Genomic DNA, 27,671 nt, shown 5'->3' on the forward strand with positions numbered 1-27,671 from the left:
CTTTTTTTTTTTTTTTTTTTTTTTTTTGTCTTTTTGTCTTTTTCCGTGTCCGGCAACGGATCGCAACCCTCGGTGTTGCCCCCGTACCAGACCGGGGACCGGCAACGGGATCACAACCCTCAGTGCTGCGCCCGCACCTCGCTCAGCCAGTGAGTGGGAACCGGTCTGCATGTGGGATCGGAACCCTCGGGCGGGAGCGCCACCGCGCTTCCCAAGCGGCGCACTATCCAGTGTGCCACCGGGCCGGCCCCGATAATGGGAACTTTTTAAACCTCAGGAAGTAGGTAAACAACTGTTACATTTCCCTCTCTCCGGCTAGACCGTAAACTCCAGCAGGGGAGGGACCGAGGGAGTGAAGTAGCATGCGACTGGGCCCCTAACTCTCCCCCACTCCTGGTGGTCCTGAGTCACGGGGCATCAGCGCAGGAAGGGAGCTGAGCCCCTCACCCCAAAGAGCGGTTTCTCCCAGGAAGTTCCCTGCCCAAGCACACAGGCTGAGGGCACTGGGCAGGAGTCGGGCCTCGGATGGCAGGGCAGGGCTCTCTCCTTTAACTGCCCCCGCCTGGCTCTGCAGCTCCAGTTGCTTCTAGTTTATGGGCGGCCAGAGACAGAAAGCAAAACCAATACAGGACCCCCACTCCAGGAAAGTGCTCGGGTGACATAAGGGGCCCAACAGTGGCCTTCTGACCTGCCATCTGTCCTAAGTGAAGAGTGAGCGAGATGGAAATGTCAGCGAGCACATCCTAGACAGGGGTGAGACCGGCCGGGGCACCTCAAGCTGGACAAAAGGCTGGAGAGAGTCACGAGGAACGAGGTGACCAGTGTCCCACCCGAGATCAGATGCTAATGACAGCGGATCTGGGCGGGACCTGGGGGAACTCTCAGCACCATCTTTCAAACTCTTCTGTAAGTGTAAACTACTGTAAAACAAAATGTTTACTTAACTGAAAAGCGAGGGAGCAGGAAGCGAGTGACCCAGAATCCCTGCACCCGCGGAGGGAAGGTGGAGCGCAGCGCACGCATCGGTGTGGTCCCGTACCTTCAAACACCTGGTGACTGTTCCTGAGCAGCGTCTGCAGGCCACCACACTCTCGCTTCAACCTCTGCAGTGTCTCCTTGTCCAGCTCCCTGGCTACCTCTGCCAGGGAAAGGCTCTCTGTTGAAAAACAGGGTTTTCCCCCAAACAACAACAACAAAACATTACCAGCCTGTTAAACGGGCAGAGTCTGGAGTCAATTCCAGCTTTACAAATTCAAATCCCTTATATACTTCAGCAGGAGCGGCCATATTGACTTAATTTAATCTGATTTAATTCACATGCACCTCACAACAACTGGAACCATGAGGGCAGTGGCAGACCCACCCGAGCCTGGCAGGCACAGCTGATGGGCGTGCACAACCACACAATGCCACTGCCCTGCACGGCATCCGAGCAGTAAGTGACACTGCCAGGTCTGGGGTGGTCACCCAGGTCCCTCCTCCCTGGTGACCCATAATAGGGATGGCTGTTTGGAGCCACGGTATCCCAGACTAAGGAAGGAAGGGCAAAACTGGAAGCCCTGGAAGCCCAAGCCATCCAGCAGCTATTCCAACCAATCCAGCCAACCAGATCCCAGGGTCACTGGCTCTAGACAGGCTCGTCAGCGGCGAGCCAGCAGGTTAGGAGTTTGTGATAAAAAACATCACAGACGTCACAGCGATGGTCTTTTCCACTTAGGATTTTTACTTGTAGAGCCTGCATGCATTTCAAAATGCTTTCATCAGAAAACCTGGCAAAAGAGAAGTCAGTTTACTACCAAAACATCAAGTTCAAGGTGAGGTGAAACTGGTTCCCATGTGAACCTGCCACGAGACCCGCCTGCCAGGCTCTGTGCTCCATCCACCTCACTTGCCCCCAACCTGGCCACAGGACAGTCAAAGACACAGAGCAGAGCCGCCATGCTGCCTGGCCCAGAGGCCCCACACAGTCTGCAGCCCTGCGGTTGCTGCTGTCACCCTGTCTGTCAAGGCCCAGCCAACCTTCCAGGTCCACCTCTTGGCTGCGTCGAATCCATTCCGAAAGGAGCTGGGATGTTAAAAGGAAAGTTTAAAGACTGTTGCAGCCAGTGGTCCCTGTCTACTCCTGCTCCAGCCTGCCTGCAGCTCCACGAGGCTGCGTGTCACGCACCCCCAGCCTTGGGTGCCTCTAAGCAGTGGCCACGTCCTGCCTCTTGGTGACTCATCCTTTGACAAGTGCGAGTTGTCACCCAGAGGGAGAGGCGACTTGAAGCCTTTCCTCCCGTCTCTCTCAGCGATGTCGCAGAGAAGCAGACACCCAACCTGAGAGCAGTTAGGTCCTGGGGACGAACCCACACATATGACCGTTAGGGCTTGGAAATGCAGAAGTCCTACGCCAAGAGCAGGCTGGGTGGGGATGGTGAGGACACTAATTCCAATGACCAAAGCGTCTGAAGACCCCTGTGGGCAGGCAGCCTGGGCTGACAGGCCAAGGGACACCGCCATCCCTGCAGAGCAGCTTCTCACACCTAGGGACAGGTGGAGAGCCTCCAATAAGCCCAGACTTACGAACACCAATCTGCAGGGGACATACCCTGATTCCTGGTGTCTCCAGTGGGCGGGCAGGACTGAGGCCCTCATCTCATAGCCATCTCTGTGCCGTCTCTAGGGCACCTTTGCTGCTTGAGATTCTCTCCGTCCCAGGTACACATGAGCATCTCCTGTGCTCACATCATTTCCTGGGGATTTAAAAGTCTAATTGCACCCAGAAATCATCACTGTTCACTGTACTCAGGAACTTTTAGACACACCCTAATGCCCCTGGGGTTCCCTGTCCCGGCCACCTGCCATGGCACCGTGCTCTGCCAGCTTCAGCCCACCTTCCTCTGTGCCCTGGCCCTGCCACAGAGGGAGCACCTCGTCAGTGGGGCCAACCCCAAAGATGCCGTGGCACCCGGGGGCTGGTCTGCTGTTACACTGACCTACCAGCCACCTAACCAGGGCCAGTCTGGCCACACAGCTGCCACTGGGTCTCTGGAGAAGATCTTCTGACTAGACGCTATCAGGTTTGGATTATTTCTGGTGGGGGGACATGCTCAATGTCCTGCCACATCACATGTCAGAGACGAGCAACATGTCAAATGATGAAGGAGGAAATCTGAGGATGATTTTATCACAACATTCACAGCCTAGGAAGACTGGGCACGGAGAGCTGTGCAGAAAAAGGGGGACATTCCTTCCGAGAGAAGCCAGCCATGGCTCTAGCCCTAACCCAGATGGCCCCACACTGCCCCCCGGTGGCCAACGTCGGCCTCGCTGGGAAGGTGAACACGCGCCGACTTCACAGAAACAGCAGCACTCGCACTGTGACCTGTCTCTCCTGAATGCCACTAGCTTCAGCATGTTACTCATCCCATGAGAACATCAGATGCAGTTTACTCCCTTTTATCACAACCGATTCTTGTATTTTGTATTTCAAAGAGAATTAAATGATAAAATCATAACATCTCTAAATCTTACCATATATTCAAAGGGACACTGCATTTTTCTGGCATTTGGAAAACTGTTTTCTGCTTGGATAATTTCCAGGTTGAAAATGAATAACTCAGGCTTTTGAGCCTGTCTGTTCTTGTAAAGGTCAATTAAGGGTCCAAATGTTCCACTCCTTGGCCTGAGCCCTTCTCCCTTGAGGTACCCAAGTCCCTTACGTTAATAAGAACTATAAGGAAAATTTTCAAGAATAAGCTTATAAATAGCCTATTTGTTACCAATGTTTCTTTTAAAAGTATATTTAATGGGTTATAGAAAAACAAATTACTCCCTGAAATCCAGTGCGTGTGCTAGCCCCCTGCGGGGGTGGATGGCTTACCTCCCCCATGCCAGCTCTCCAAACTCCCATTTTGAGAACTTCTTGGATCCAGTTGCTTTCCACCTAACAACAAATTTGCCACTTGCAAAACCACTTGGTCAATGAAGTCTCGAGGGAGGGAGGCACAATTCCTGGTGCACTCGGCTTTTTCTCTAGGGTGAAATCCAGGTAGCCAGAGTCCTTCGGCCTGGGGCCCTGCTTTGCGCTCTGCAGCCTGGGCCTCAGACACACGCTCGACCCCAGCGTCCACGGCTCCATGACCGTCACGATGACCAGCACCGTTGGCAGCAAGCTGGGCTGCAGCAGGGGCAGGCTCCCTGCCTGGATGGCTCACAGGGTGGCCCCGCCTGCTATTAATGTACTGAGTCCTCTGCTCATCAATAAAAACTTCTCCAGTGGGTGGGTATGTTCTGGATTTTCCAATGAGACAGACCTGCATTTGAAAAGAACAAAGTAAGTATTTTAGCAGGCTCATGTAATACTTCAGCATTTTCTATGTAATTATCTTGTTCTGGAGTAAAAATTACATAAAGGTTTCAAATGCTTATGATGAAAAAAATCCTTTTAAAAACCAACACACACTGAGAGCTCACAGCTACAAGCTTAGCAGCGGTACCCTACTCTAAACACTTCACTCACATCAACCCTCGTTCCGCCCCACATCCACCCATGGGCACACAGTATATTCACGCTCAAGATTCTCAAATAGAGACTACGAACTCTGGCCAGGTTAATACAAAATCTCAAGAGTGCGTACACACAAGCACTCAGCAGAGCGCTTGGTACAGTGTAGATGTTCCATCTGTGCTTATGTTCTTCCTTCTCAGTGCTACATGCAAACAAAGCTTGCCTTCTGAACAGTCCCCGCGGCACAGTGAGGCCTGTTCGCACCATGCTGTCATGGAGTGCATCGTTTCTGGACTAACTACAGAGCTGGGTTGCAGGTGATGAAGAAATCCAGTCTAGTTACACTGGAGCAACACCACGTTGTCCCAGCTCTGCCACCTGCTTTAAGTGAGCTCAGCCCCTGTGTCAGGAACAGAGCAGTGCCTGTCAAATGCTTAGTCCCCACTAGACATCTGCCATGTGTGGACTGCTTTAAAAGTTACAAAATCACTCACATCCACTCTTGCATTTGATGCCCAACCATCCAGTTATGAGAAAACTGAGCCTAAGAGAGATTAAGAGAGAGTCCATGGTCTCCAGCAACTAGTCATGGAACAGCAAATGTAAAAATCAAAACTGTGGGACCCTTGACCTACTCAGATGACCCAAACTTTAGCAGTTTCCAAAGATCAATTCTGACCTCAGAAGACCAAGACTTGCCAACACAGAGGACATTTAAGAGAATGAAATGAAAGCTCTGAAGAAACTGCTGAAGTGACTTTGAGCAGGACAGCATCAACAATGACAAGGTGTGTGCCGCTGGCTAATGCCACTCCTCAGCTCACGGCCCAGTCACCGCCAGCCGGTGAGTGCTTCTGCTGCACCCACACGGCCAGGCCAGAAGACAACACCCCCTCTAGTCCTCAACACGGCCCAAGGGAGCCTCCGCCCATCTCATACATGAGGACACGGGTGTCGAGGGTTCCACAATGTGTCCAAGCAGGTGCTGCTAGAAAGTGGCTGAGCCACGCTCCACCCTGTCCAGATCCTGCTCACCAGGCAAGTAATCGAGCTTCGTGGTCTGGATATGGCAGGTTTAGCCTTTAAAAGCACATGGTCTGACAGCCACAGAGTCTTGTGAAAGAAAAGTCACCAGAGATGAATATTAACTGCTGTAAATACTCCCCGTGACACTTTCCAAGGGTCAAGCCCTCAGAGCAGCGAGCAGGGCAGTCCAAGTCGGCCCTGCCTACCTGATGGGTGAGACACACCCACACTGCCTCACAGACGTATAGGGGCCAGTGTTGGTTCCGATAAATGACATTTCAGGCAAATGTGAATTAACAAGGCTTTTTATGAGAAAATTTGAAATCATTTCAAACTTCTGAAACAAATTTCAATTCCAGCCAATTATTTGGGAATCCAAGGAGTCAAGACTTCATGAAGAGAGTTCAGCTTTAGGCAAGGCTGAGGCCTACTCTGGGAAGCAGGTCCCTGGGGCCAGAGTTTCTGGAGAGGAAAAGAAAGCTTGTGGAGGGCTTCAAAAGAGGGACCATATGGACAGAAAAAGCCCTCTGACCCTCACCAGTTCAGATGAAATCAGCTGAGACTCTGAAATCAGCACAAGCACCTGCTACACCACAGAGAGGTTCATGGTTCTGTGACATGGCCTTAAGCTGTCCATCTAAATGCTAACATCCCCAAGGACAGCAGTGGTGACCAAGACGTACTCTTTTGGTGGAAGGAATTCTGAGGCAGTCTTCTTCTACACGGAATCCACACGTAGATCCTACTTCTGTAATGAAGTCAAGGTATTCTCGGTACTGAGTCTTCTTACTCTGCCTCCGGTGGTATTTTCCAATGAAGTCAAAGAAGCAGCAAGGAAGGATAAAGAAGCGGCAACTGTAGGAAGACCTTCAAAAATAATCAACCACACACAAAACTCTGAGTAGATCCATTAAGGAAAATTTGGCATAAAGCCATGTGGCGACAGTGTTATCAGGACAAAACACAGAGGACTTGTTTCTGGCTAATACTGTTTCTATGTAAAAATAAATTACAGTCTCCCCACTTAACTTCTAGAAACAACACAGCATAGCATATTTTTAAGAGAACATGGATCCAACTACCTTCATAAAAAATGATTTTCCATCACCGCTACTCTTGACAATGAAAATGCAAAACTCTGCAAAGTACTGTGAGATTTCGGCTATACATAAAAGACTTCAGAGGTAGGTACCACAAAGATTAAGCCTTGATCTTTGAGTATGTTGTTCCTTGAGAGCTAAAATAGTTGAAAAGAATCCTGGACGAAGGAGACCTGGCAGTGAAATCTCAAGGAACAACAACATGGCCTGCTTTGGGACGGACCTCCTGCTGATGCAGAGCACACGCCTTCTCTGCACATGCACAGAGCTCCCACTCTGACAGGTGACTATAGCTGCAAAGGGTCTACTGACAGATTTTTCCTTTGAAGATAAACACTTCTGTTATCAGAAAAAAAAAAACTTCCAAAAAAGGGCACACCTTCTCACACGGGATATAAATACTGCAGAAGTAACCACAATTTCGATGAGCGCTGGCCACCAGAAATATAAGGGTACCTCAGAAAGTTCATAGAAATATCTCTTAATCCTATTTTCCACAAACTTTTTGAAGTGCCCTCAGGCAATGTGAACCACATAAGCAATTTTATATTTTCCAGTAGCCATATTTTAATAGTAAAACAAAACACGTGGAATTTATCTTAAATTTAACTCAATATATTCAATATACTATCATTTCAACAATCTGAACTAGCCCCATTTCGAATGCTCAATAGCCACACGTGGCTAGTGATTACCATTTCAGGAAGCACGGTTTAGATGACAAAACATTCCCAGCCATTCACCGTGCCAACTTCTCTACCTACTCACCTGGCAGCAATGACAGGTATCCACGGTGTGAGTTCATCAGAATGGTTACCAATTAACCAGTCAACATCAGGGAAAAGTGTCTCATTGTTTGGTGTGATTGCACCTTCCTAGGAGAACACAAAAACAAGACAAAAGGTTTAGTAAATCAGTGCAGAGCCAGTGAGGCAGCAAGTCACAGCAGGGAGTGAAGGCTCTGGAGCCACATACTGAGAGCCAGAGATCACCTGCTGCGTGACTGTACCTAGACCCCTCTGGGCCTGCTGAGTCACCAGGGTTGAAGGAGTGAATGTACCTGCCCTGTGTCTGCCCAAGAGGACACAAAACACTGACAGCTCTTAGGGTCAGCACTGGAGAAATTAACAGCACTCTTGAATGCTACTGTCCCTTTGATAATTAAAAACATGATTTTTACACAAACATAAAAAGGAACTATAGGAGAGATGGGAAGAGGTGCCAAAGGGAGAAATGGCCTTCAAGTGGGTAGTGGGAAGCAACTAGGTCTGAAGCTAATTTAACTGCACAACATAATGCACTGATATAAGCTCGGAGGTCTTTCCAATCTATGTAATGAAGCCTATCTATGAAAAGATACATACAGGAAGAAATGACGTATGTAAGCATGCATAATTCTTTGCTATTACGCTATTATCATCTGTAAACTCTCAGTGAGTAAAAACCACTGAATGGACACGTTAGCTATTCTGACAATTTCTATAGTTAAGCAAGAACAGCTTGCTTGTATGATTTAAGAACTTTAAATGAACACCTTACCCTTTCTAATAATTAGCAGGCCATCATCCATTATAGAAATCAACATTCTCAATAGCAAATCTTCCAGTGAAAACTGGAAAGACAAAAAGAGACTATACAACCATTCAAAATCTTCTTAATTTCAAAACTGTAGAATAGATCTCTAAGTGCAATGGATTGAATTATTCCCCCCCAAAACTCACTGAAGCTTGAACTGAATGCCCCATGTTTTATGTATTAGAAACTTGACAGGGCCAGCCCGTGGCTCACTTGGGAGAGCGTGGTGCTGACACCACCAAGTCAAGAGTTAAGAGCTCCTTGCTGGTCATCTTTTTAAAAAAAAAAAAAAGAAAGAAAGAAAGAAAGAAAGAAACTTGGCCCCCACTGTGACTGTTCAGAGGGTGGGAAATCCTATTACAGTAATTGAAAGGTGGTGCCTTGAAGAGGTGATTGTAGGACTGCACCGTAGTGAATGGATTAATAATGGTGGTCAGGGGCGTGGTTCTGTGGGCTTTGAAAGGAGAGGAGAGTCTGTTTCTCTTTTTGCTCTCTCTGTTCCGCCACATTTCGCAATGTGATACCCTGCTGTCACTGTTGCCACCACCAATTCCTTCACCAAATACGTTCCCTGGACTTTGGACTTCTCAGCCTCAGAAACTGTAAGCAATAAATTTTGTTTTCTTTATAAATCACCCAGTTCCGTGTATTTTGTTATAAGCAATAGAAACAGACTAACACACTAAGGAAAGCAGTAGAAGTGATATTCCCTGGTCAGAACAGAGGACATTATGACCACACTCATTTTTCAAAGCCATTCCTTATAACAGCAAAACTACAATACTAGAGAAGCTTTTACACACATGACTTATACAAAAATAGAGCTGAAATTCTACAATGTTCCTGGTTCTTCAATAAGCACAGGTGCTTTTATTTACGTAGATGTTAAAACAGAGAAAATAATATTGTTCGACTGGTATGTGCACAATTTAAAAGCAGGAAAAACCAACCTTTGGTACTATTTATTCTTTATTCCATTCATTTAGATTTAAATTTGCCCATTTGTCTCTTTAAATGGCTGTATTAATTAAAACAATTTACACTTAGTAATATCATAACCACATTTATAGTTATCTGGCCCACAGCACGCTAGACAACAAAACCCAACCTGTTTTATGAGAAGTTTTAACTGGCATTTTGAACACAGCAAATTGCAATATTCCTATTTCATTTATAGTTTCACAAACAAAAAGACATTTTGTGATCATCACAATGCTGTTATTATAAACAGATGTTTCTTCTTATAATCAAATGAGGTTTTTGAAAGAAAGAAAAGAAGTTGTATTCTATGCTTGGCCTTTGAATTTCCAGACTGCAACCATTCATGGAAATCACTAGACTGGGGCTGGGAGGAAATCATTTACCAGGAAATATGCAAACACCACCCACCTGTCAACAAAACCACTCTCACTTCTGGCCATGCTCCTCTAGGGCAGAAAGTATAATGGAAATGCAGTTGGCTTCTACGCTCACACTTCACACTACAACGAGCAAGGCTATCCTAGCACCAAGACTGAAGGGCCAGGGTAATGAGAAAAAGACAACACAGATGGAACACAGAACTCTCACCAGCAGGCCCTCACTGACTCAGTGACCCCGGTAGGGTTTCCCCAGGTCAGATGACTCCACAGAACAACCTGAGGCAGGTTGCTGGGGACCCCCAAATAAGAACTAGAGCTTTCTACCCATTCTCCAAGGGGCACTTCACACTAGCCAGCTCTGCCTTAGGGTCGCAGCTGGTGCAGAGGGTCTATTCAATTACCGTTTGAACTTCTTACCTGAGGAAATTACTTCACTTTTCCCCCGGGGGACAAAGAATTTTGAAGTCAACAATGTTACTTCCATTGCTCTGATCATCAACATCATACCCAAATTTAGAGCCCAATTTTGTAAGTGTATAATAACCTATGGTCTGCATACATATCTGCAGAACCTCTGCAGTGCATCTGCTAGTTTACCAATATTCTTCAAACCTAATATTTAAAAAATGTTTAGATTTACCATAATGTATGAATGTACAAGCAATCACAAATCCCCGTAGAATAAAGCAAAGCACAAATACATAATGAAAAAATAAGCAAAGAGATGTCAGTGAGCTTCCCTTCCTCTAATCTTTTTTTTTTTTTTTTTTTGCAATATTATTCTCATCTTTAAAAGAAAAAGGTGAGGCCACCAGAAAATATAAAAATAATCTCAAAAATTGTATTTTCTATTTACATATGAAATGATATATCTGAGATTTGTTTCAAAATAACAGTGGGGTCTAATGATGAGGGGGAGGGGATGGTGAGAGGAAGGAGTTATTGTTGCAGCCAGCCAATGAGCATATGGGGTTCTTCACGCTCTTCCCTCCACTTTTGTACGTTCCTGACATTCTCCATAAGGAAAAACAAACGCTTTTTCATTTCTTAAATCACCAATCTGCCTTCCGGCACATGAAAATCTGTGACCTAGTCATACCCATGCTTTTAACCATGACGACAAAAGTCTTCAGACAACCAAGAGCAGCTGGGTAGAGAAGCTGTGTGGCAGGAAAGACAGCCCAGCCCACACAGAGGGAGAGAGGCCACACCCACAGCCCAGCACATCCAGAGGGAGGCCACGCCCACTGCCAGCCCACCGAGGGAGAGGCCACACCCACAGCCCAGCACATCGAGGCCACGCCCATGGCCCAGCCCACTGAGGGAGGCCACGCCCACAGCCAGCACATCCAGAGGCCACACCCACAGCCCAGCACATGCAGAGGCCACGCCCACCCAGAGGGAGAGAGGCCACACCCATGGCCCAGCACATCCAGAGGGAGAGAGGCGAGGCCCACGGCCCAGCCCACAACAGCCCACCCGGAGGGGGCAAGGCCACGCCCACGGGACGACCCAGAGCCACGTATCTGGTCTCCACTGCTGAGCAGCTTCAACTCCCCCACCCTGGCTTGGAGGCCTGGGGTAGGCACAAAACACCGGTATAATACTTGACACTGTACGTCCTGGGAATGCTACTAAGGAGGCGACCTAAGATGTCTTTTCCTTTAAGGAGCCATTTCTCTCTGTCCTGGCACCTGGAAAAGGAGCTGCTCTTGACCAAGGTGTGACCAACTGGAGTTCACCTTAACACCCCTGGTTCTGTGGATCTCGTAGCCAGGGACACCAGGCAGCTCAGCACAGACTTGCCCTCAGTCCCCAAGTCCAGGGGGCATCTGGGCAGCCCAGCCCCACCCCAACCTCATTTTATGTCCCCCACCTGTGTTCCCCACCAACTTGCCATCTTCCTGGTGAGGCCATTCCTGGCTACCCCAGCAGCACCCCAGCTTCTTCCCCTGGTTGGCCTCATCTCCCCCTGCACGCCCCAGCATGTGACATACCACACCTGTTGACTGTGTATGTGAAGTCTGTCTGTCCCCCACTCCCACTAACCACCACCATGAAGGCAGGAACTTTACGTCCCTACTGAGTCATCAGCACCCAGAGTGCCTGGCAAGTATTTGATAAATATATGAATCTCTGTATTTTTTCTGTTTTAGATAACATCTCAAGATTATTTCTGACATGGAAGTATATTTGGGGCTGGCCAGTTAGTTCAGTTAGTTTGAGCACGGTGTTCTAATACCAAGGTCAAGGATTCTGATCCCTGAACTGGCCAGCCACCTAAAAGAAAATACACATATATTTGAAGTAGAATCTTTTGGAAAAGCACTATGGTAAGATGTATCAAAGACCTTTTAAAGTGAAGCCTATGATAAAGATATTTTTTAAAAAGTGAACTAAGATTCATCCACAAAGATTTATGTAGTGTAATCTGCAATCTGAAAACAGTCAAGAACAGAGGAGTTGAGGAAGTGATCACACCTTCACCATCTGCTGTGCACATGTGTGACCCGACCTCTTTGAGGAAGCTTCAGTTTCCTCATCTGTAAAACAGGGATAATAAGAGAATCCACCTCTTCCTAGGGCCATGGTGAGGATTACAGTAAGTTAATGTACGTGAAAGCATTCAGAAAGGTGCCAGCACACAGCATTTGGGGGCGGTCGGTCTTTATTCCCATACCTGCTAACACTGTTGTTACACACAGTTCAATGGAACACAACTCAAACACTAAAAATAGTGTCTACAAATACCTGATGAAGACTTCAGAAAATGCCCAGGATGGGATGTTAGATGAACAGAAGCCAAGGTCAAGAGTCTACATACAACATGGTCACAAATGTATTTCTTTTAAGTGTAAATATTTATACCCATAAATAAAAAATAGTGATTATCTCTGGGTAGGGGTTTTAAGAAAAATAAGAATGTCTCATTCAAGTCCTAGAAAAAGGAAATATGAAGGATAAAAAGGAACAGTCCAAAGATATGAGAGAAATTACTTGGGACCAACTGGTCCACCCCCTCTGTGTGTATCCACCTCCCTCTGTGTATCTAGAGACAACTCGGCCCAGTGGGCATCCCAACTCTATGCTGAGAACCTGGCTGCCCTCCCTCCTGCCCCTGAAGACAAAGCTCTGTGAGGATGCTCCAAGCAGCTTTCTCAGAGCCCCCAGGCAGGTCAAGTTCCATCCTCCAAGTCCCCTCAGCCCCCCAAACCTCCCACAGCAGTCCTCACACAACCCCCACACTCTGGCTCCTCTGTGTGTCCCATCCCTGGCGAGGTCCTGGCAGGCTGCACTCACCGCTCGCTGAATGTCTGTGGGGGCCTCAGAGAAGATGTAAAGAGCATGGGGCACATCCTCTGCCCCAAGGCAGCATGGGACCATCCCACCTGAGACACAAACTGTGTGTGACAGAGGCGGGGAGGAGACAGCACCTCTGGCTGGAGAGGTCAGCACTAATCAGAGCCTGTGCCAAGTCCACACTTTCATCCTCCTTTTCTCTTTTGTAATTTCAGAACACTCAGATTAATGTTAATGATCAGCATTTCTGACTGACCTATACGAAGAGACCCACTCATTAAAACAATTGCCACTGGGGATAAGACATGCTGAGATCAAGTACATGAACAAAATCAGTACCTCCAGCTGAGTCTGTGGTCCGTACATGTCCCAGATTTTTCTTCTTCGGACATCAATCCCTCTGCCTGGATGCTGAAATGATTAATTTTAGAAATCAAAGGTTAGGTTCAATGCATTATAAAAAATTAGCAAGAACAAGCTCTGCAGGCACTGCCACCAGTATGAGATGCAAGAGTCCTTGGCATCTGTGGATGGCACAAGCACGATCCCCCAGCTATGTGCAACAGACACTCACTGTCCTGCAGGCACAGATGGGAACATGCATTCCACCAACGGTCTCATGAACCTTCAAGAAGGAAAACGGAGTCGAGGAACCACAGTGGCCTTTAGTCTTGGAACATTTCCAGGGCCAGTGTCCTAGGGAACACACCTGAGAACGTGAGCCAACTCTCAGTCAAGGTCAGACTTCTGGGCGCCTCTGCCCTCCCTGCACCTTGGCCACACGTGGTTTCCTCTCCCAGGGCAAATGTTTTTATTCTAGCCAGGGAAAGAGGAGGGGTGCACATGACACTCCCAGGCATCCCCATGTACCAGCTTCCAGGTTGCCACCTGATGTGCTAACACCCCACAGACAACCTGTTTACAACTATTACAATTACAAATTCATTCTTTTATAAAACACTTCAAAAAGTGCATTTTAACACTACACCAAGTTCCTACAGTTATGGAAAATATGTGTATCCCGTAAGACAGCACGCTATTGTAAGAAGGAAGTCAGCTTGGGGTCACCAGGACTGGGCTTCAAATCCCAGCTGCGTCATCTGTAGGGCAAAGCTGTTGTTTCAGGGGTAATGGCACCCAGGGCACTAGATGTGCCAGGAAGGGTATGAGACAGTGGCGGGAAGCTCCAGGCACAGGCTGCCGAGAGCTGCTTTGTACTGAGCTTGCTCTGTGCACAGGTGCTGTTCTCAGCAGCTGACTGTTTTTTCTGCATGGCAGGACAGCCAGAAAAACCAGCACCACGCCATTCTACATGGCAGCCTGCTCTGAGCTGGAAGCCCTCTGAAGCTTCTCGAGGGCAGACCCCGCCTTATCCTTTATTCTCCCTCCACTTCCTTAAAAATGGTGGGTTTTCAAAAGAAAAGTCTGACAGCAAAAATATATATGCTACTGAAACTCTGTCATTTTTCTGTCCAGCCCGGAATGTCCTTGAGACCTCCTTACAGGCTAACAAGATCACTCTTCTTCCCTCATTTTAGGTGCTGCCTAACAAATTAACAGAAGTGTATCAGTCACTATAACCCAGATTGTACCAGCAGAGCAAGATGCCGATGACCCTGGGCCGGCCTTGAGGACATTCTAGGAAAGGTACCAGAAAAGGTCATGGAGCCATGCTTTACCCCTTCACTGCTCAGGATGTGGACCAGGAGGCCATTTCCGCATCCCAAGTCAACAAAGGACTGCTTGGCAGTTATTCCACTCTCAGCTCTTTCCTCATCCCACAGAATCTAGGTAAAGAGAAAAAGCAAAATAAAATCAGCTGGTAATTCACTCTGCTCAAAAATAATTCAGACACAAATCCCATCTGGGATTATAAATCGCACTCCCAGAGTAGGTGGGGAGGCCTCATCCGAGGCCTGGGCCTCAAGGCAGGTAACACACAGGTGAGCAGAACGGACATGGTCTCCGGCCCAGAGAGTGGCTGGCATCAGCTACTGCTCTCACCCAAGGCCAAGTGGGGTATCAAGGCTTTCTCTGTCCATGAGACCCCACATTCGAGTGGACATCCCTGGCAAGAGCCTTCTAGATTACTGTTAGTTTCTTCATGCTTTCTCTATATCCTTTAAGTTTTGTATGATTTGATAATTGAAAAACAACAACAACAAAAAAACACCACGCCATTTCTAAACAGTCTAAGGGAATTACAAGTTGAAAGTACACTGGAAATTATCTAGTCAAAACATTTTATAGATAAGAAAATCAAGGGCCGGCCCGTGGCTCACTTGGGAGAGCATGGTGCTGACAATACCAAGTGAAGGGTTAAGATCCCCTTACCGGTCATCTTTTAAAAAAAAAAGAAAGAAAGAAAAGAAAATCAAGAATGGAAACCCGAGGCCAGGGCTAGAAGGCATGAGCTCCTTAGTCCCTCTAATGCCAGACCGCACCTCCATGGTGACTATCAGTTATGAACGCGTTGGATCAACTGCACTCCTGTGGTTCAGTTTCAAAATTCAAACTTGCTCTATGCCCATGCAAAAGTGCAAAAGTACCATGCAAAGTAAAACCATTACGTGTTTATCAACCTCGGGAAACAGAACTGTAAACACCGTAAGCTATGAATTTGGTTAATTCCCTCTGCTACTGTTAGCATCTCCCAGCAGCAACCTCTGTCTGCTCCATACAAGTCTAGATTATATATGCTCTTACCAGCAGGTACGTAGCAATAGCCACATCTTCATATACAAATTTTTCAGGATCGGTGACTTCAGGCCACACCTAAAAAATTTTCAAGGGCATATGTAAATTGTTGGTCCATTTCCCCACCACTTCACAATACATAAAGCATCCCCATGAAGCATAAGCCAAACTGGATTAATCATGAAATAATATAAAAATATAAGCTCATTCCAAAGGCAAAAATTCATGATTAATCTCTTACAATGAGATTTACATAAAGACACACAGAAATATTATGTCACTCGTGTGTAACAGGACATGTCAAGAACAATGCAATCCAGGGGCCGGCCCATGGCTCACTCGGGAGAGTGTGGTGCTGATAACACCAAGGCCATGGGTTCGGATCCCTATATAGGGATGGCTGGTTCGCTCACTGGCTGAGTGTGGTGCTGACAACACCAAGTCAAGGGTTAAGATCCCCTTACCGGTCATCTTTAAAAAAAAAAAAAAAAAGAACAATGCAATCCAAAGAAAGATTTTGCAATAAAGAAAATACATGGAAGATGGTTAGATGAGGCAACTGGACATCAGCGGAAAATGCTCAGCTGTTTATGCAGATGAGATAATGACCAAGGAAAGGAGGGGCCAGAGGGCAGAGTGAAGAAAGAAAAGGACCAGGGATCAGGAGGCCCACACTCCAGCCCTCCAGTCTGTCGGTGGCTGGCTGTCTCCAGTAAGTCCCTGTCTCCGTTTCTGTAAAACAGGGATAAAGCCTATGCCTTAACTAACATGCAGGATGACCATTAAGGTGCTTTGAAAACTGTAAAGCACTAGCTGTGCACAGGAAAGGTCTCATTAAAATTTGTAATGTGCAGCACTGGCATTTGGCTGAAGAGGAAAAACCAATGCGCTGTAATGCTAAATGCTGAGATCTCTATTTTCAGTCATGGTGCATTAGATAATTCAGATGAACCATCTCACTAAGAACAAGCTGGAACAATATAAAAAGGACCTCCATGAAGGTCCTGAACAGTTAAGATAGTGAAGGCCTCCTAGGCCAGGATCTAAGAGAACGGGAGCCCAGCCTTGTCAGCCAATCCCCAGGACCCACAGGTGCTTCAGCAACAGTGAGTGGTCATGGTAATGCATGTGACTTCTGGGGTGCTTGTTACACACCAATAGGTGACTGACTAAAAAAAAAAATACGTGGATCGGATCCCTATACTGGCCAGTCACCAAAAAAAAAAAAAAAGTGGAAATGATAAACTGAGGTTACTTGGAGGAGGAGGAAGGGAAACACAGAGGAAGAGAACAAAGGAGCTTCAACTCCACTGGCAAAGCTTTCTTTCTTTCTTGGCAGCTGGTCATATGGGAATCCAAACCCTTGACCTTGGTGTTGTTAACACCACACTCTAGCCAACTGAGCAACCAGCCAGCCCTCAAGGGCTTATTTCTTAAGCTGGGAGTGAATACGCAGATATGTCATTACATTTTTTTTATATCTTAGACAGAAAATTAAGCGCATTATCATGAAATTTATCTCCTTTTTGGGAAGTATATTCTTTTGTACTTTAATTTTTCATATATTTTCTTAAAATATCTTTAGGTTTATGCTAAAGAATTATAATTTAGTAATTTATTCAATGTTCAATTACTTTTAAATTAATAATTTCTCTTTAATTTTCTTGAAAAAAATAAATAAAAAATGCACAAAAACAGAACAACCCTTTTCTGTAACATATCTGGGTCTATGTTTCTTGTCTGCTCCCCCAAGTAGGCCCAAGCTCGGCCTGCGAGGGGCAGCTTTATGTGGCTACATTTGGACCTGATGTGTGTATCTGCACAAACGTAGAAGGTTTGCAGGAAAAACTACTTTTCCTGGCAGAGTTTGATCATATTACCTCATTTAAATGGGGGGAGGGAGGAAGTTAAAGATGTCTTCCACCGAAATACCTTAACCATCTCTTTATACTTCTCTTTCAGTTCCTGGTAAACCTTGCTGTACTTCATGATGGAAATGAGGGAAAGGGTGCTTTTAAATTCACTCTTCTTGTCCTCCACGGACCACTTGGCCAATCTGCCCAGTAATTCTTCTCCAAGCCAGGTGGGCTTGGGATACACAATTCCATCTGAATGCCATCTTTCTGGACAGAAAATTAAAACAGATATGAACCTTTAAAAATAAGAGAAATATAAGTAAGCAGGGCTGGTTTCAATGCTTACTTTTAAACTATACGTTTATTTATCGAAAGAAGAGAACAGAAGCTGACATTTATAATTACAAAGTATTTTACTAAAAACATAAAACAATCTGGAAGTAGTTACAAAATTTTCACCTAATAGAGGAAAACATTTAAATAAAAGCAGGAAAAAAATCCCTCTCCTCTTGCAAACTTTGTTTAAAATGCATTCACACACCCTATGAAACCTGTCGAAAGGATAAAGAAAGCTCCTCTTTCCTACTGTCTCATGCATGTTAGCCAGATTCTAAAACATTTCTATTTCTTGTGTATTCACCAAATATCTTCTCAACAGAAAGCTAAGTGCTCAGTCACAAAGTTAAAGGACACAAATGTGATCCCCTGCATTTTACTGGTTCATTTTGTCTCTCGTGTCTCTGCCACCAGAAGGTAGCAGGGGCAGGGCTCCATCTGTTCTGCTCCCTGCTGTGTCCCTGGCTCCTGGCAGTCCTGACACACAAGGGAACTCACTTTGTGCATGTTCAATGAAGGAAGGAATGCTCACACTCCATGGGAGGCTGACAGGGACACACATGGACCCAGAGAACAGCACACACCATCCGAGGGCTATAATTTGCCAACAACACAAAGGGGAGAGAGCATCAGGTTTGCTTGCAGGTAAGCGAAGCCTACAGTGGGGGTCCCTAAGAACAGGCAGAAGAACAAGGCTGCTGGATGAAAGGGCAGGGCTGGAGAGGCCTCACAGGCACCAGGGGAGAGGCAGTGGTGTGTCACTGTGGGGAAAAGGGCAAGCGGTTGGTCAGTCCAGTGAGCTATGACTTTCAGGTGTTCTGCCACCACGGTGCATCAGAGGGACACAACTCATTCCCATACGAGTCTCCAGAGATGCACCCCAGAGCGGGTGGGATCCCAGGAAGAGCCTAGGAAGAACGCCTGACGCTCACCTTCCCCGACCCGCCCAGCTGCTTCCTCTGGCTTCTCCCAGTGTGCAGCCGCCCTGCTCACCCCAGAAGCTCTCCCTCCACTGGAGCCCACACTGAGCCCTCCACACGTGCTGCACACACATCCTGCCCTGAGCCTTGGTGCTCCCCCTGCATGTCCCCCAGGACCGCTGTGGCTTCCTCCTTCATCCACTCAGGCCTCTCTTCATGTGTTCCCTTCTCAGAGGCCTTCCCCACCCACTCAACAGACTCAGAGCACAACACTGCCATTTCTGCTGAGAGGACATGGGGACAGAGTCATGTTGACCTGTTTTGGTTTTCTTCGTGGCACTACCTGGTATTGAAGCATAGATTTATTTGTCTCCCACAGGACTTGCTCAACACGGTAGATCCAGCGCTGAGAACACGCTGAGCATGCAACAAACCTGCTGAAACGTGACGTGCAGAAGAGGAACATGTGTGCCCAGTGGGGGAGCCCACCAAATGTCCGTTTCTTTTGTGCTCAACTTAGACCACAACACCACCACTGGCCCTGAGGTATGACCAGTGCCCAAGGGAAAATGATGACTGCTGCCCAGGGGGGCTGTGACAAGAAATGCCAAGCTGGGAAGACAGGGAGCAACAGCCCAGTCCTCGGGAGCTTGTGCACGGCGAGTGACTACGACTCGGCAAGCATGCATGAGTGCCTGCGGCCAGGCCCTGGGCTAGGTGCCTCCATGACACACCGGAGGAGACGGGCAGCACCTGCAAGGCTCACTGACGAACAGCTTCGGCAGTAGCTCGCACCAGTGATCGCCACAGGCAGATGTGGCTCCTCCCAGTATCTGCTCCCACCCCCCCCCCTGCCCCCAACTTCTAGCGAGAGTACACTGATAGGAATGGACTTCGGGGCAAGGTTCTCTTGACAGTTTGGAGCAACCTCTGGACAGTTCTCAAGGGGCTTTGTCCTGTAGGTGCTAAGTACTCCCACGAAGGTTTAAGCTGCAACAGGCCCCTGTGGTCCCAGCCAGCCACCTGCTCAGAGGCTTGGGAATTATTAAACCCATTTCATAGGTGAGAAGACTGAAGGCCATGGAGGTACAATGACATGCCCAAGATCACACTGCTGGTGGGGAAACCCAGGTGTGGCTGACTCCAAAACCCACGCTCCTCCAACTGTTGTCTCTCTGCTTTACAGGAAGCCACGTGCAAACCCACTCCAGTTACACTGACTCGATCCCCAAGACTGTTCTAGAAAGCACAAGCTGGAAGTGGCTCTCAGGAAAACACCAGCAGAAGAGTAACCAGTGAACTTAACCTTCCTATGACTTTTCCGTTTAAAAGAACCAAATGGAATAAACTGAATTTCACACTTTCTGTACAGGCCCAAATACCATATGAACTTAAGGATGCTTATTAAATTGTTACTTTTATTTATTTATTTGGGTTTGTTTTTTTGTTTGTTTTTTGGCAGCTGGCTGATACAGGGATCACTGGAACACTGGACCTTGGTGTTATCAGCACCACTTTCTAACCAAGTGAGCTAGCCAGCCAGCCCTAAATAGTTACTTTTATAACGAGCATAACTGCAATACCTACTATAAAAGGGGGCATCACCTGCTCCCCATTACCAAGTTGTAAAACATAGTGAGATACTAAAAGGATGTGAGTTTATTTGAATTTGGGGCTAAAACGAGGTGCTGCTGCCCAAGGCTACACGGACAGTGGAGACTGTGACCACCCTGATGCGGGCCAGGTGCCAGCAGGAAGAACATGCCATGGAAAGGCCCTCACACCATGACTGCCCAGGAGCCAGGACCTTTGATCTCCAGCAACCCAGAATCTTTCAGCTACCTAAAGACAGAATCAGTCAAAACCATGAAACAGGGAAATAGAGATTGGCTGTCCAGTCCTTACCATTCCTCTCTGCTATGACTGAGCTGAATTTGATACACGTTGCTCATCTTAACCTTCAAATTCCCCTCATCATCTTCTTCCAAAGGTAAGAAAGTTACAGCTCCACCGAGGACATCTGAAAGGAAAAAGATAAGGACGACGCGTCACAACTGCTTGGTTTGGTGTCTCATCAGAAGTGGTATTAAAAGGAGACTGGCCGATTAGCTCAGTTGGTTAAAGTGTGGTGCTGTAACACCAAAGTCAAGGGTTTGGATCTCCATACCTGCCAGCTGCCAAAATAAATAAATAAGTAAATGGTAATGAATGAATTACGATGTTTTCGATCTCTTGAAGGCTTTCTTCAGCACTCTATCTACAATGGCACTCTTGGGCTGGCTGGTTGGTTCAGTTGGTTACAGGTGGTGTTACAACAGTGGCACTCCAGAAGAAGAGAGCTTTTGTGCTTCTTTCACTGCTGCAGCCCAGTGCCTAGAATGTTCAAGGCACACGGCAGCCACTTCCAACAGCTGTCTGTTGGGGGACAAGTGAGCCAGGAGCTGGGGGAAGAGCCAGTCAACGTGGAGCCTGTCGGAACCTGAGAGCCACAATTGGAGAAAACAGGTGACACCCCTGCTCTAGCTGAGTGTCTTCCCAGCCTGACCTTGACCTTCAGATGCGGTCAGGCATAGGACACCTCAGCAGTCAGAGCCAGCACAAGAAAGTGAGCACTGTCCCAGGCCCTCCTAACCCAGGCTTCCCACTGTGTGACACCCTCACTGTGGCGGGGGCTTTGCACTTGCCCTTCCACAAGGAAATAAGCAGAGCAACACATGCCTAAACTAAGATGAATTTATGGCATTGTATCAATTTGTGTGGACACTTAAGGTTTGGTTTATGAATTTCTATCTCTAAAATCAACTGTGTTTACCTTTGATATTAAAAAATGGCAAGATCTCTGTTAAAGATTAATATAAACCCTACTTCACCAACCAGGTATGCACGACTGCAGTCCACCGGCCACAGCAAGCGAAAGAGCAAGATCCACCAAAAGGAAGTTGAGGCTGAAGGAGCTGACTGCACAGGGACAGAAATAAAGCAGGGTGAGGCAAGGTCTAAGACACTCTGGCATCAGAGGGGATTGCTACTGTATACAGTGTGGTCTGGAATGTCCTCCCTAGTAATGTGACATCCGAGCAGAGCTGAAGGAGGCTATGGAGTGAGCCAGGGGTACCTCGAAGAAGAGCATTTCAGAAGAAGGAACAGCAACTGCAAAGACCCGGGGGCATGAGTGTGCCCGGGCTGTGTGGGGAACAGAGGGGAGTGGCGTAGACAAGGTGACAAGAGGTGGGAGGAGAAATCAAGGGGTAATGGGGCCCAGGTCCCATGGGACCTGCAGTTAACAGGACAGCTATCATCGCGAGTGAGACAAGAGTCTGAGAGCAAGACTGACAAAATCCATCATTCTTTATGTGAGTTATCACCACTTTGTGGTCTAGTGTTTCTCTTTTTGCCATCTTCCAGATCAGGGTTTCTCAACCTCAGCATTACTGATATCTGGGGCTGGATAACTCTTTTATGTTGGGAGCCGTCCTGCATGTTGCAGAATGTTTAGCAGCATCCCCAGCCTCTACTCACTAGATGCCAGGAGCCTGCCGGGTGTGGCAACCAAAAAGGTTTGCTCTAGATGAGGAAGCTGAGGCACTTGGAAGTTAAATTATCTGTCCCAAATTCACACAGCCTCAAATTGAACTCTGATATGTTTGACTCAAGAGGTCAAGTTCTTAATCACTGTGTCATTCTGGCCTGCTACTAATAGTTAAGATTCCTAGTCACGTTACTCTTAATTCCTTTGTGAGCTTACCCAGAATAGGACCAAGAAGTATGCAAAAGCCTTGGGGAATTTTACCACTTTTCAAAAACAGCAGCTAGCATTTATAAGCACTTACCACATGCCAGAAATTATCATAAGCACTTTATAATGTGCAATTTCATTTAATTCTTCCAGAAATTCTAAGAGATTTTATTCCAATTTACAAATGAAGAAACTGAGGCACAGAGAGGCTACATAACCTCTCCAGGCCATAGAGCTAACAGTTGGCAAAGGCAGAATTCAAACCCAGGCTGTTCTGTGGAGTATATAAGTACTCTGGTGAGCCTTCCTGGCAGGAGCTGAATGTAGAAAGCAGTCCTAAAAATGGCACTCCTTCTTGAGAGAGATCACTGCCTCCCTAAGAGGAAATAAGGAAAAGTTCAGTCCTGCAGCCCCCTCTCCATCTTCAGTGAAAACACAGAAATCTACACATGGAGCCTCATAGCCCAGCTTCACTAATTCTCTCAGTCTAGTACAGGGGAAATGTTAAAAAGTTAAGATTATAGCACAATTGTTAAAAGTTGGAAGAACTCCTAAACTCAACTGGACTGGCAGGGTCAGAGAAGCTTCCTGGAGAAGGGGACAGCTAGCAAGAGTCTTAGAAAGGCACAGAGGCAGACAGATTGGGAGGTGTCTGAGAGCGGTATGCACCTACCGGCAATTTACCATTGCTGCCTGAGGTAGGCAGAACAGTCTTCCAAAGGTTCCACACCTTAAAACCCAGGACTCGTGAATTTATTGTGTTATGTGGGCAAAAGAAACACATTGCAGACTTGAGCCCTGAATAGCAGAAAACTTCCTCTGGCTGGAGACAGAAGAGAGATGCAGCAAAAGAGGAAGTCAGAGACACTGATTCCAAGCATGAAGATTCGACTCTGTTATTGGCTCTAAGATGTAGGAAACGGTACTAAAAAGACAGAGATAGGCCTCTAGGAATTAAGAGCCAGCAAGGAAACAAGGACCTCAGTCCCAACCACCATAAAGAATTGGATTCTGCCAACAACTTGGATGAGCCTGGAAGCGGATTGTTTTCCAGAGGCTAGAGATAAGAACTCAACCAGCCAGCTCTTTGATTTTGGCCTTGTGAGAGAAAGAGAGCAGAGAAGCCAACAGAGCCAACCAGGATTTCTGACCTACAGAACTGAGAAAGAGAATCAATTTTTCTTGTTTTTGCCATTAAGTCTGCAGTAATTTGTTACGGCAGCAATAGAAATCTCATACACAGTTTGAGGCAAGGAGTGGCTGAGACTGAAGTGTCAAGTTCACAGTCAAATAAATGCCTGAAATTTGAAGAACACTAAGGATTAGTAGGTTCCTATCCATCCAATCATTATGCTCTTCAACACCTACTTGTCTTGGCATAAACTGCTCCCTTTTCACTGATCTCTTTACCTGATGAACTCCCATTTATCATTCAACGTCCAGTTCATCCTTCACCTTCTCCCTGAAGCCTTCCAGTCACCAACCGCCCCAATCAAGTATGCCATCCTCTGTACCAAGAACACATATTTCTACGTGCCATCTCAAAAAATAATAAAAAACTTAAAACCTCCCCAGTACATAGCAAAGGAACTGACATAGTAGGTACCTGTAATGCTTTTTCATTAAACTGAAATTCAATGAATGTGTTTTTGTAGAGGATTCTTAAAGCAAATGTACTTCACAGGGCCTGGTTTTCCAAAGCCTTGCAGTTTCAAATATTGACCTTGTGGAGGACTGGAAATTTTCCTCAGGCTATAAAGTCTCTGCTGTAAGATAAAGATTTGCGGCACAGTAAGGTTGCTGGCTCAAGGACAAACTAGTTACTGATTAAAATGTAAAGATACTGAGAAATTGCTGTAAGAAGGAATGTTTGCTAAGATCAAGCTTTTGTTGATAGGACCACTTAATTGTCTACTGGAATGTCATCTGGCTTGTTTCACTGAAAGTTACCAGCCAATATTATTAACCTGTAACCCCACCTATGTTCTCTTCCTGTAACTTCCTGGTCTGGAAAATAAATGCAGAAAAAGAACCCCAATTCGGGGTTAATTTCCCAAGGAAGGGATGCCTCTTGCTTGAGGGTTCTGGCAGGAAATTAACCACTTCGGGTTCTCTCACTGCTCAGAAGAGATGGGCTTTGAGTAATCCTTTGCATCTCCGTCACCCAGGGGAGGTGGGGTGACAAATCCGTGGGGGGCAAAGCAACACGTTTTAATCTAATCGTATCTTTCCACTACCAAATATACTCTTACCCTGCACAACTATTTCTCTCCTCGGAGATGTAAGCTGGCAATGCGGGCTCGTTTTGGGAATAACGGTTCTGAAAACCACGTCGAGCTCGTGCTGCTCCTCTGGCTGCAATCCTGTCCCAGAGCGGAGGAGAAAAGCTAGCATCTCCGGGTTGCCACTGGCAAGACTTCGGGAGAAATTGTCCCAGAGCAAATCCAGATCTGCAACAGCGAAGTCGTCCTCCCTGCCTCTAGCCTTGTCCGGGTGCCCGGGATCTACGGCGAGCAAAGGCGCCTCGGCTGCTTCTCTCCGCGCCTCCCCTTGCTGGTGCGGGCCCTGAGTCTCCTGGCGTCCGCGCCCCGCCATGCCTTGCTCCAGACCGGCGCTCGGCCTGGGGCCCGGACCCTCCTCTGCGGAACGCCGGCCGGGTCCCGGCCCCTCCTCGGAACCGCGTCCAGCCGCGCCCCGCTCCTCCTCCTCGGGTCCTGCTAGCGGCCTGGGGCCCGGACCCTCGTCGGGGGAACGCTGGCCGGGTCCCAGCTCCTCCTCGGGCCCGTGTCCAGCCGCGCCCCGCTCTTCCTGCTCGGGTCCTGCTAGCGGCCTGGGGCCGCGGGCCTCGGCCAGCCGCAGGGCGGCGCTCCGGCGTGCCTCAAGGCGGGCGCCGCACAGCCGCTTGTTGGCCACCTGCGGCCTCTCGAGCCACACGGCCACCGCAGCCCAGAAGCCGCCCGGGAGCAGCGCCCCGGGGTCGCGGAGCGCTGCCCGACCCACCTCTGCCATGGTCGCCGGAGCGCCCAGAGCCCGGGCAGCGGCGCGCCGCGATGACGCATACGGCAGCGCGGCCGTGACGTCACGGGGCGGGGCGCCGGGGCCGGGGCCGGAAGGGGAAGTGGCGGTGATGGATCACCTTTCCGCTCTTGGTTTCCCCGGCACGGGTTCGGCTGTGTGGTTCTCGGCTGAGAGTTTAACCTCCGTTTTATGCTCTGGGAGTCCCTCGTGGTGCGTTGGTGCCTGCTAGAGCATGATCAGAGCTGAGTGTTGAAGGAGCATGCTGCAGGTGGTACGTTTATGGAATCACAAACATCCTCCGGGCCAGCGGATCTGGAACCGCTAATCTCCGATATCGATTACTGATCAAGGGCAGGAAACCTAAGTCTGTGAATGGGCTAGACTCGTCCTCCTGTGAAAGCTCGCTCTTCTCCACTTGCGTTCCGGTTTGCCGTCTTGTGGGAGAGCTGCGGCCCGTGCATTCCTAAGCCTGAGCCTCGGGGGCTTCCTAAGAAGGATATCACCTCTTTCTGTGACAGATGACCCACGTGTCCACGGAGGAACACGGAAGCTGGACTGCCAGTTTAGTCCAACAGCACCAGCACCCGGTCTGCAGAGTCTCTAGTGAAATTCCAAGACCTCCAAGGTTCTTCCCTCATTGTCCTTTAGTCCCTCAGTTGGAATTTTGCCATTTACTAAAGGATCTCTGTCAGGATCAAAGAGAAGTGAAAACTAACTCAAATCATGTGCCTCATCGGGAAAAAGAACACATATCAAATGTCTGTGGAATCGAGAGATAGACGGGTGACATCACCGCGCAGACACACCTGCTCACTCCAGCCCTTCAGTCTTTGATCACGTAGTTGATTTTTAGGTCGTGTCAGTTTCCTAGGGCTTCGGTAACAAATTACCACAGATTGGGTGGTTTACAAGAACAGGTGCCTACTCTTTCACAATCCTGAAGGCTCTGAGGGAGAACTGTTCTTTTCTCCTGATTTCTGGTGGTTACAAACAAACGGTGGCGTTCCTTGGCTTGTGCCTGCATCACTCCAACCCTCCACAGTCACACAGCGCTCTTCCTGTGTTTCTCTGAATCTCCCTGTGTTTCTCTTTTCCTCTTCTAGTAATGACAGCACTCATTCATTGGGGCCCACCCAAATCTAGTTTGACCTCATTTTAACTTGATTACATCTGCAAAGTCCTTATTTCCAAATAAGGTCACAGATGCCAGGGATTAGAAGTTCAACATATCTTTTGGGGGTACACAATTCAACCCCAACACTGTCCAAAGGTGTTTAGCCTTTGGGGCAACCAGAAGATTAACAATTACAAATCTTACCAAGCTGCTAATGTGTGCGGGGCCCTGGGCTAAGCACTGAGGATGCAGAGCTATGCAAGGCCCTGCCCTTGAGCAGGCTTCAGGCTGACAGTGGACGCAGACAGGTAAGCAAGACGACGGCTATGGAGTATGAAAAGTGCAACAGTCACGGCCCATACAGGGTTCAGAGGTCACAGAGAGACGCGAGAGTTGCTCTCTAAGGCTCCTCCTATCTTGAAACAACAGTGTTGCCAAAGGAGGACTCTGTGACAACTGAGTTAAAGAGAAGTAACTTAAAAATTTTTTTGAGGGAGTCCTGACTTCAGACTGGCTGTCCAAATAAAGGACACAGAACAAAACAAAATAGTTTCCAAAGTGTTTGTTCATGGTGGAAAAACAGGTCCTTCTCCCATGATTCTTTGTTTAAAGTTGACGTGTTTATTAAGGGACTATGAAGTAAATATGCTGCAGTTAATTATAAGGCTAAGTTAAAGTACAATTTATGTAGTTATTTGCTTTCAAATGAACTGTTCTTTTCTTCTCGAAGGTCTGTTATCTCAAAATTCATTATGTTGTCAGAAGCCCTGGTCCTGGCTAGTGTAACACCACCTTAGTTGGGGTGACTTCATGGTGTGTCTCCAGGCCCTTGTTATGATCCCACTGCTTGCAAGCTGAGTCAGTTTTGAGAATTCTCTCTGTCTCCCCAAATAAAAACCTATCCAAACATCTACTGCATTGTATGTAAATATGAAACGTGCATCCAGTATTTCAGCAGGTTTTCATCAGAAGGGATTTTAGAAAGACACCTTATAGGTCTGTGCTACATTTTTGCAGTTCTTGTGAATAACTCTAGATGGTAGTTTTACTTGCCTTTGATGCCTCTGATCTCCCATGATTCTTCTATCTGCAAAGCTCATCACATACCTGCAATAGTTGGTATTACCAAGGTCGAGGGCA

At 47.4% G+C, this 27,671-nt stretch overlaps 1 protein-coding gene across 1 annotated transcript in view; it reads right to left on the reverse strand.

Annotated features, from left to right (window-relative positions):
- TRMT44 (tRNA methyltransferase 44 homolog (S. cerevisiae)) overlaps positions 1-25,408 on the reverse strand; it is a 30,352-nt gene extending 4,944 nt beyond the window's left edge. Inside the window, exons 1-10 of the mRNA XM_008578749.1 lie at positions 24,652-25,408; positions 20,569-20,683; positions 17,484-17,703; positions 15,561-15,629; positions 14,534-14,641; positions 13,194-13,265; positions 7,387-7,493; positions 6,202-6,385; positions 3,866-4,298; positions 1,040-1,156 (exon numbers count right to left, since the gene is read on the reverse strand). Coding sequence (XP_008576971.1) covers positions 1,040-1,156; positions 3,866-4,298; positions 6,202-6,385; positions 7,387-7,493; positions 13,194-13,265; positions 14,534-14,641; positions 15,561-15,629; positions 17,484-17,703; positions 20,569-20,683; positions 24,652-25,408 — 2,182 coding nt within the window. The remainder of the gene's footprint in view (positions 1-1,039; positions 1,157-3,865; positions 4,299-6,201; positions 6,386-7,386; positions 7,494-13,193; positions 13,266-14,533; positions 14,642-15,560; positions 15,630-17,483; positions 17,704-20,568; positions 20,684-24,651) is intronic.
- Between the last annotated feature and the right edge of the window lie 2,263 nt (positions 25,409-27,671).

This window comes from Galeopterus variegatus, unplaced genomic scaffold (assembly GCF_000696425.1).
Source record: "Galeopterus variegatus unplaced genomic scaffold, G_variegatus-3.0.2 Scaffold76, whole genome shotgun sequence".
Taxonomy (NCBI): domain Eukaryota; kingdom Metazoa; phylum Chordata; class Mammalia; order Dermoptera; family Cynocephalidae; genus Galeopterus; species Galeopterus variegatus.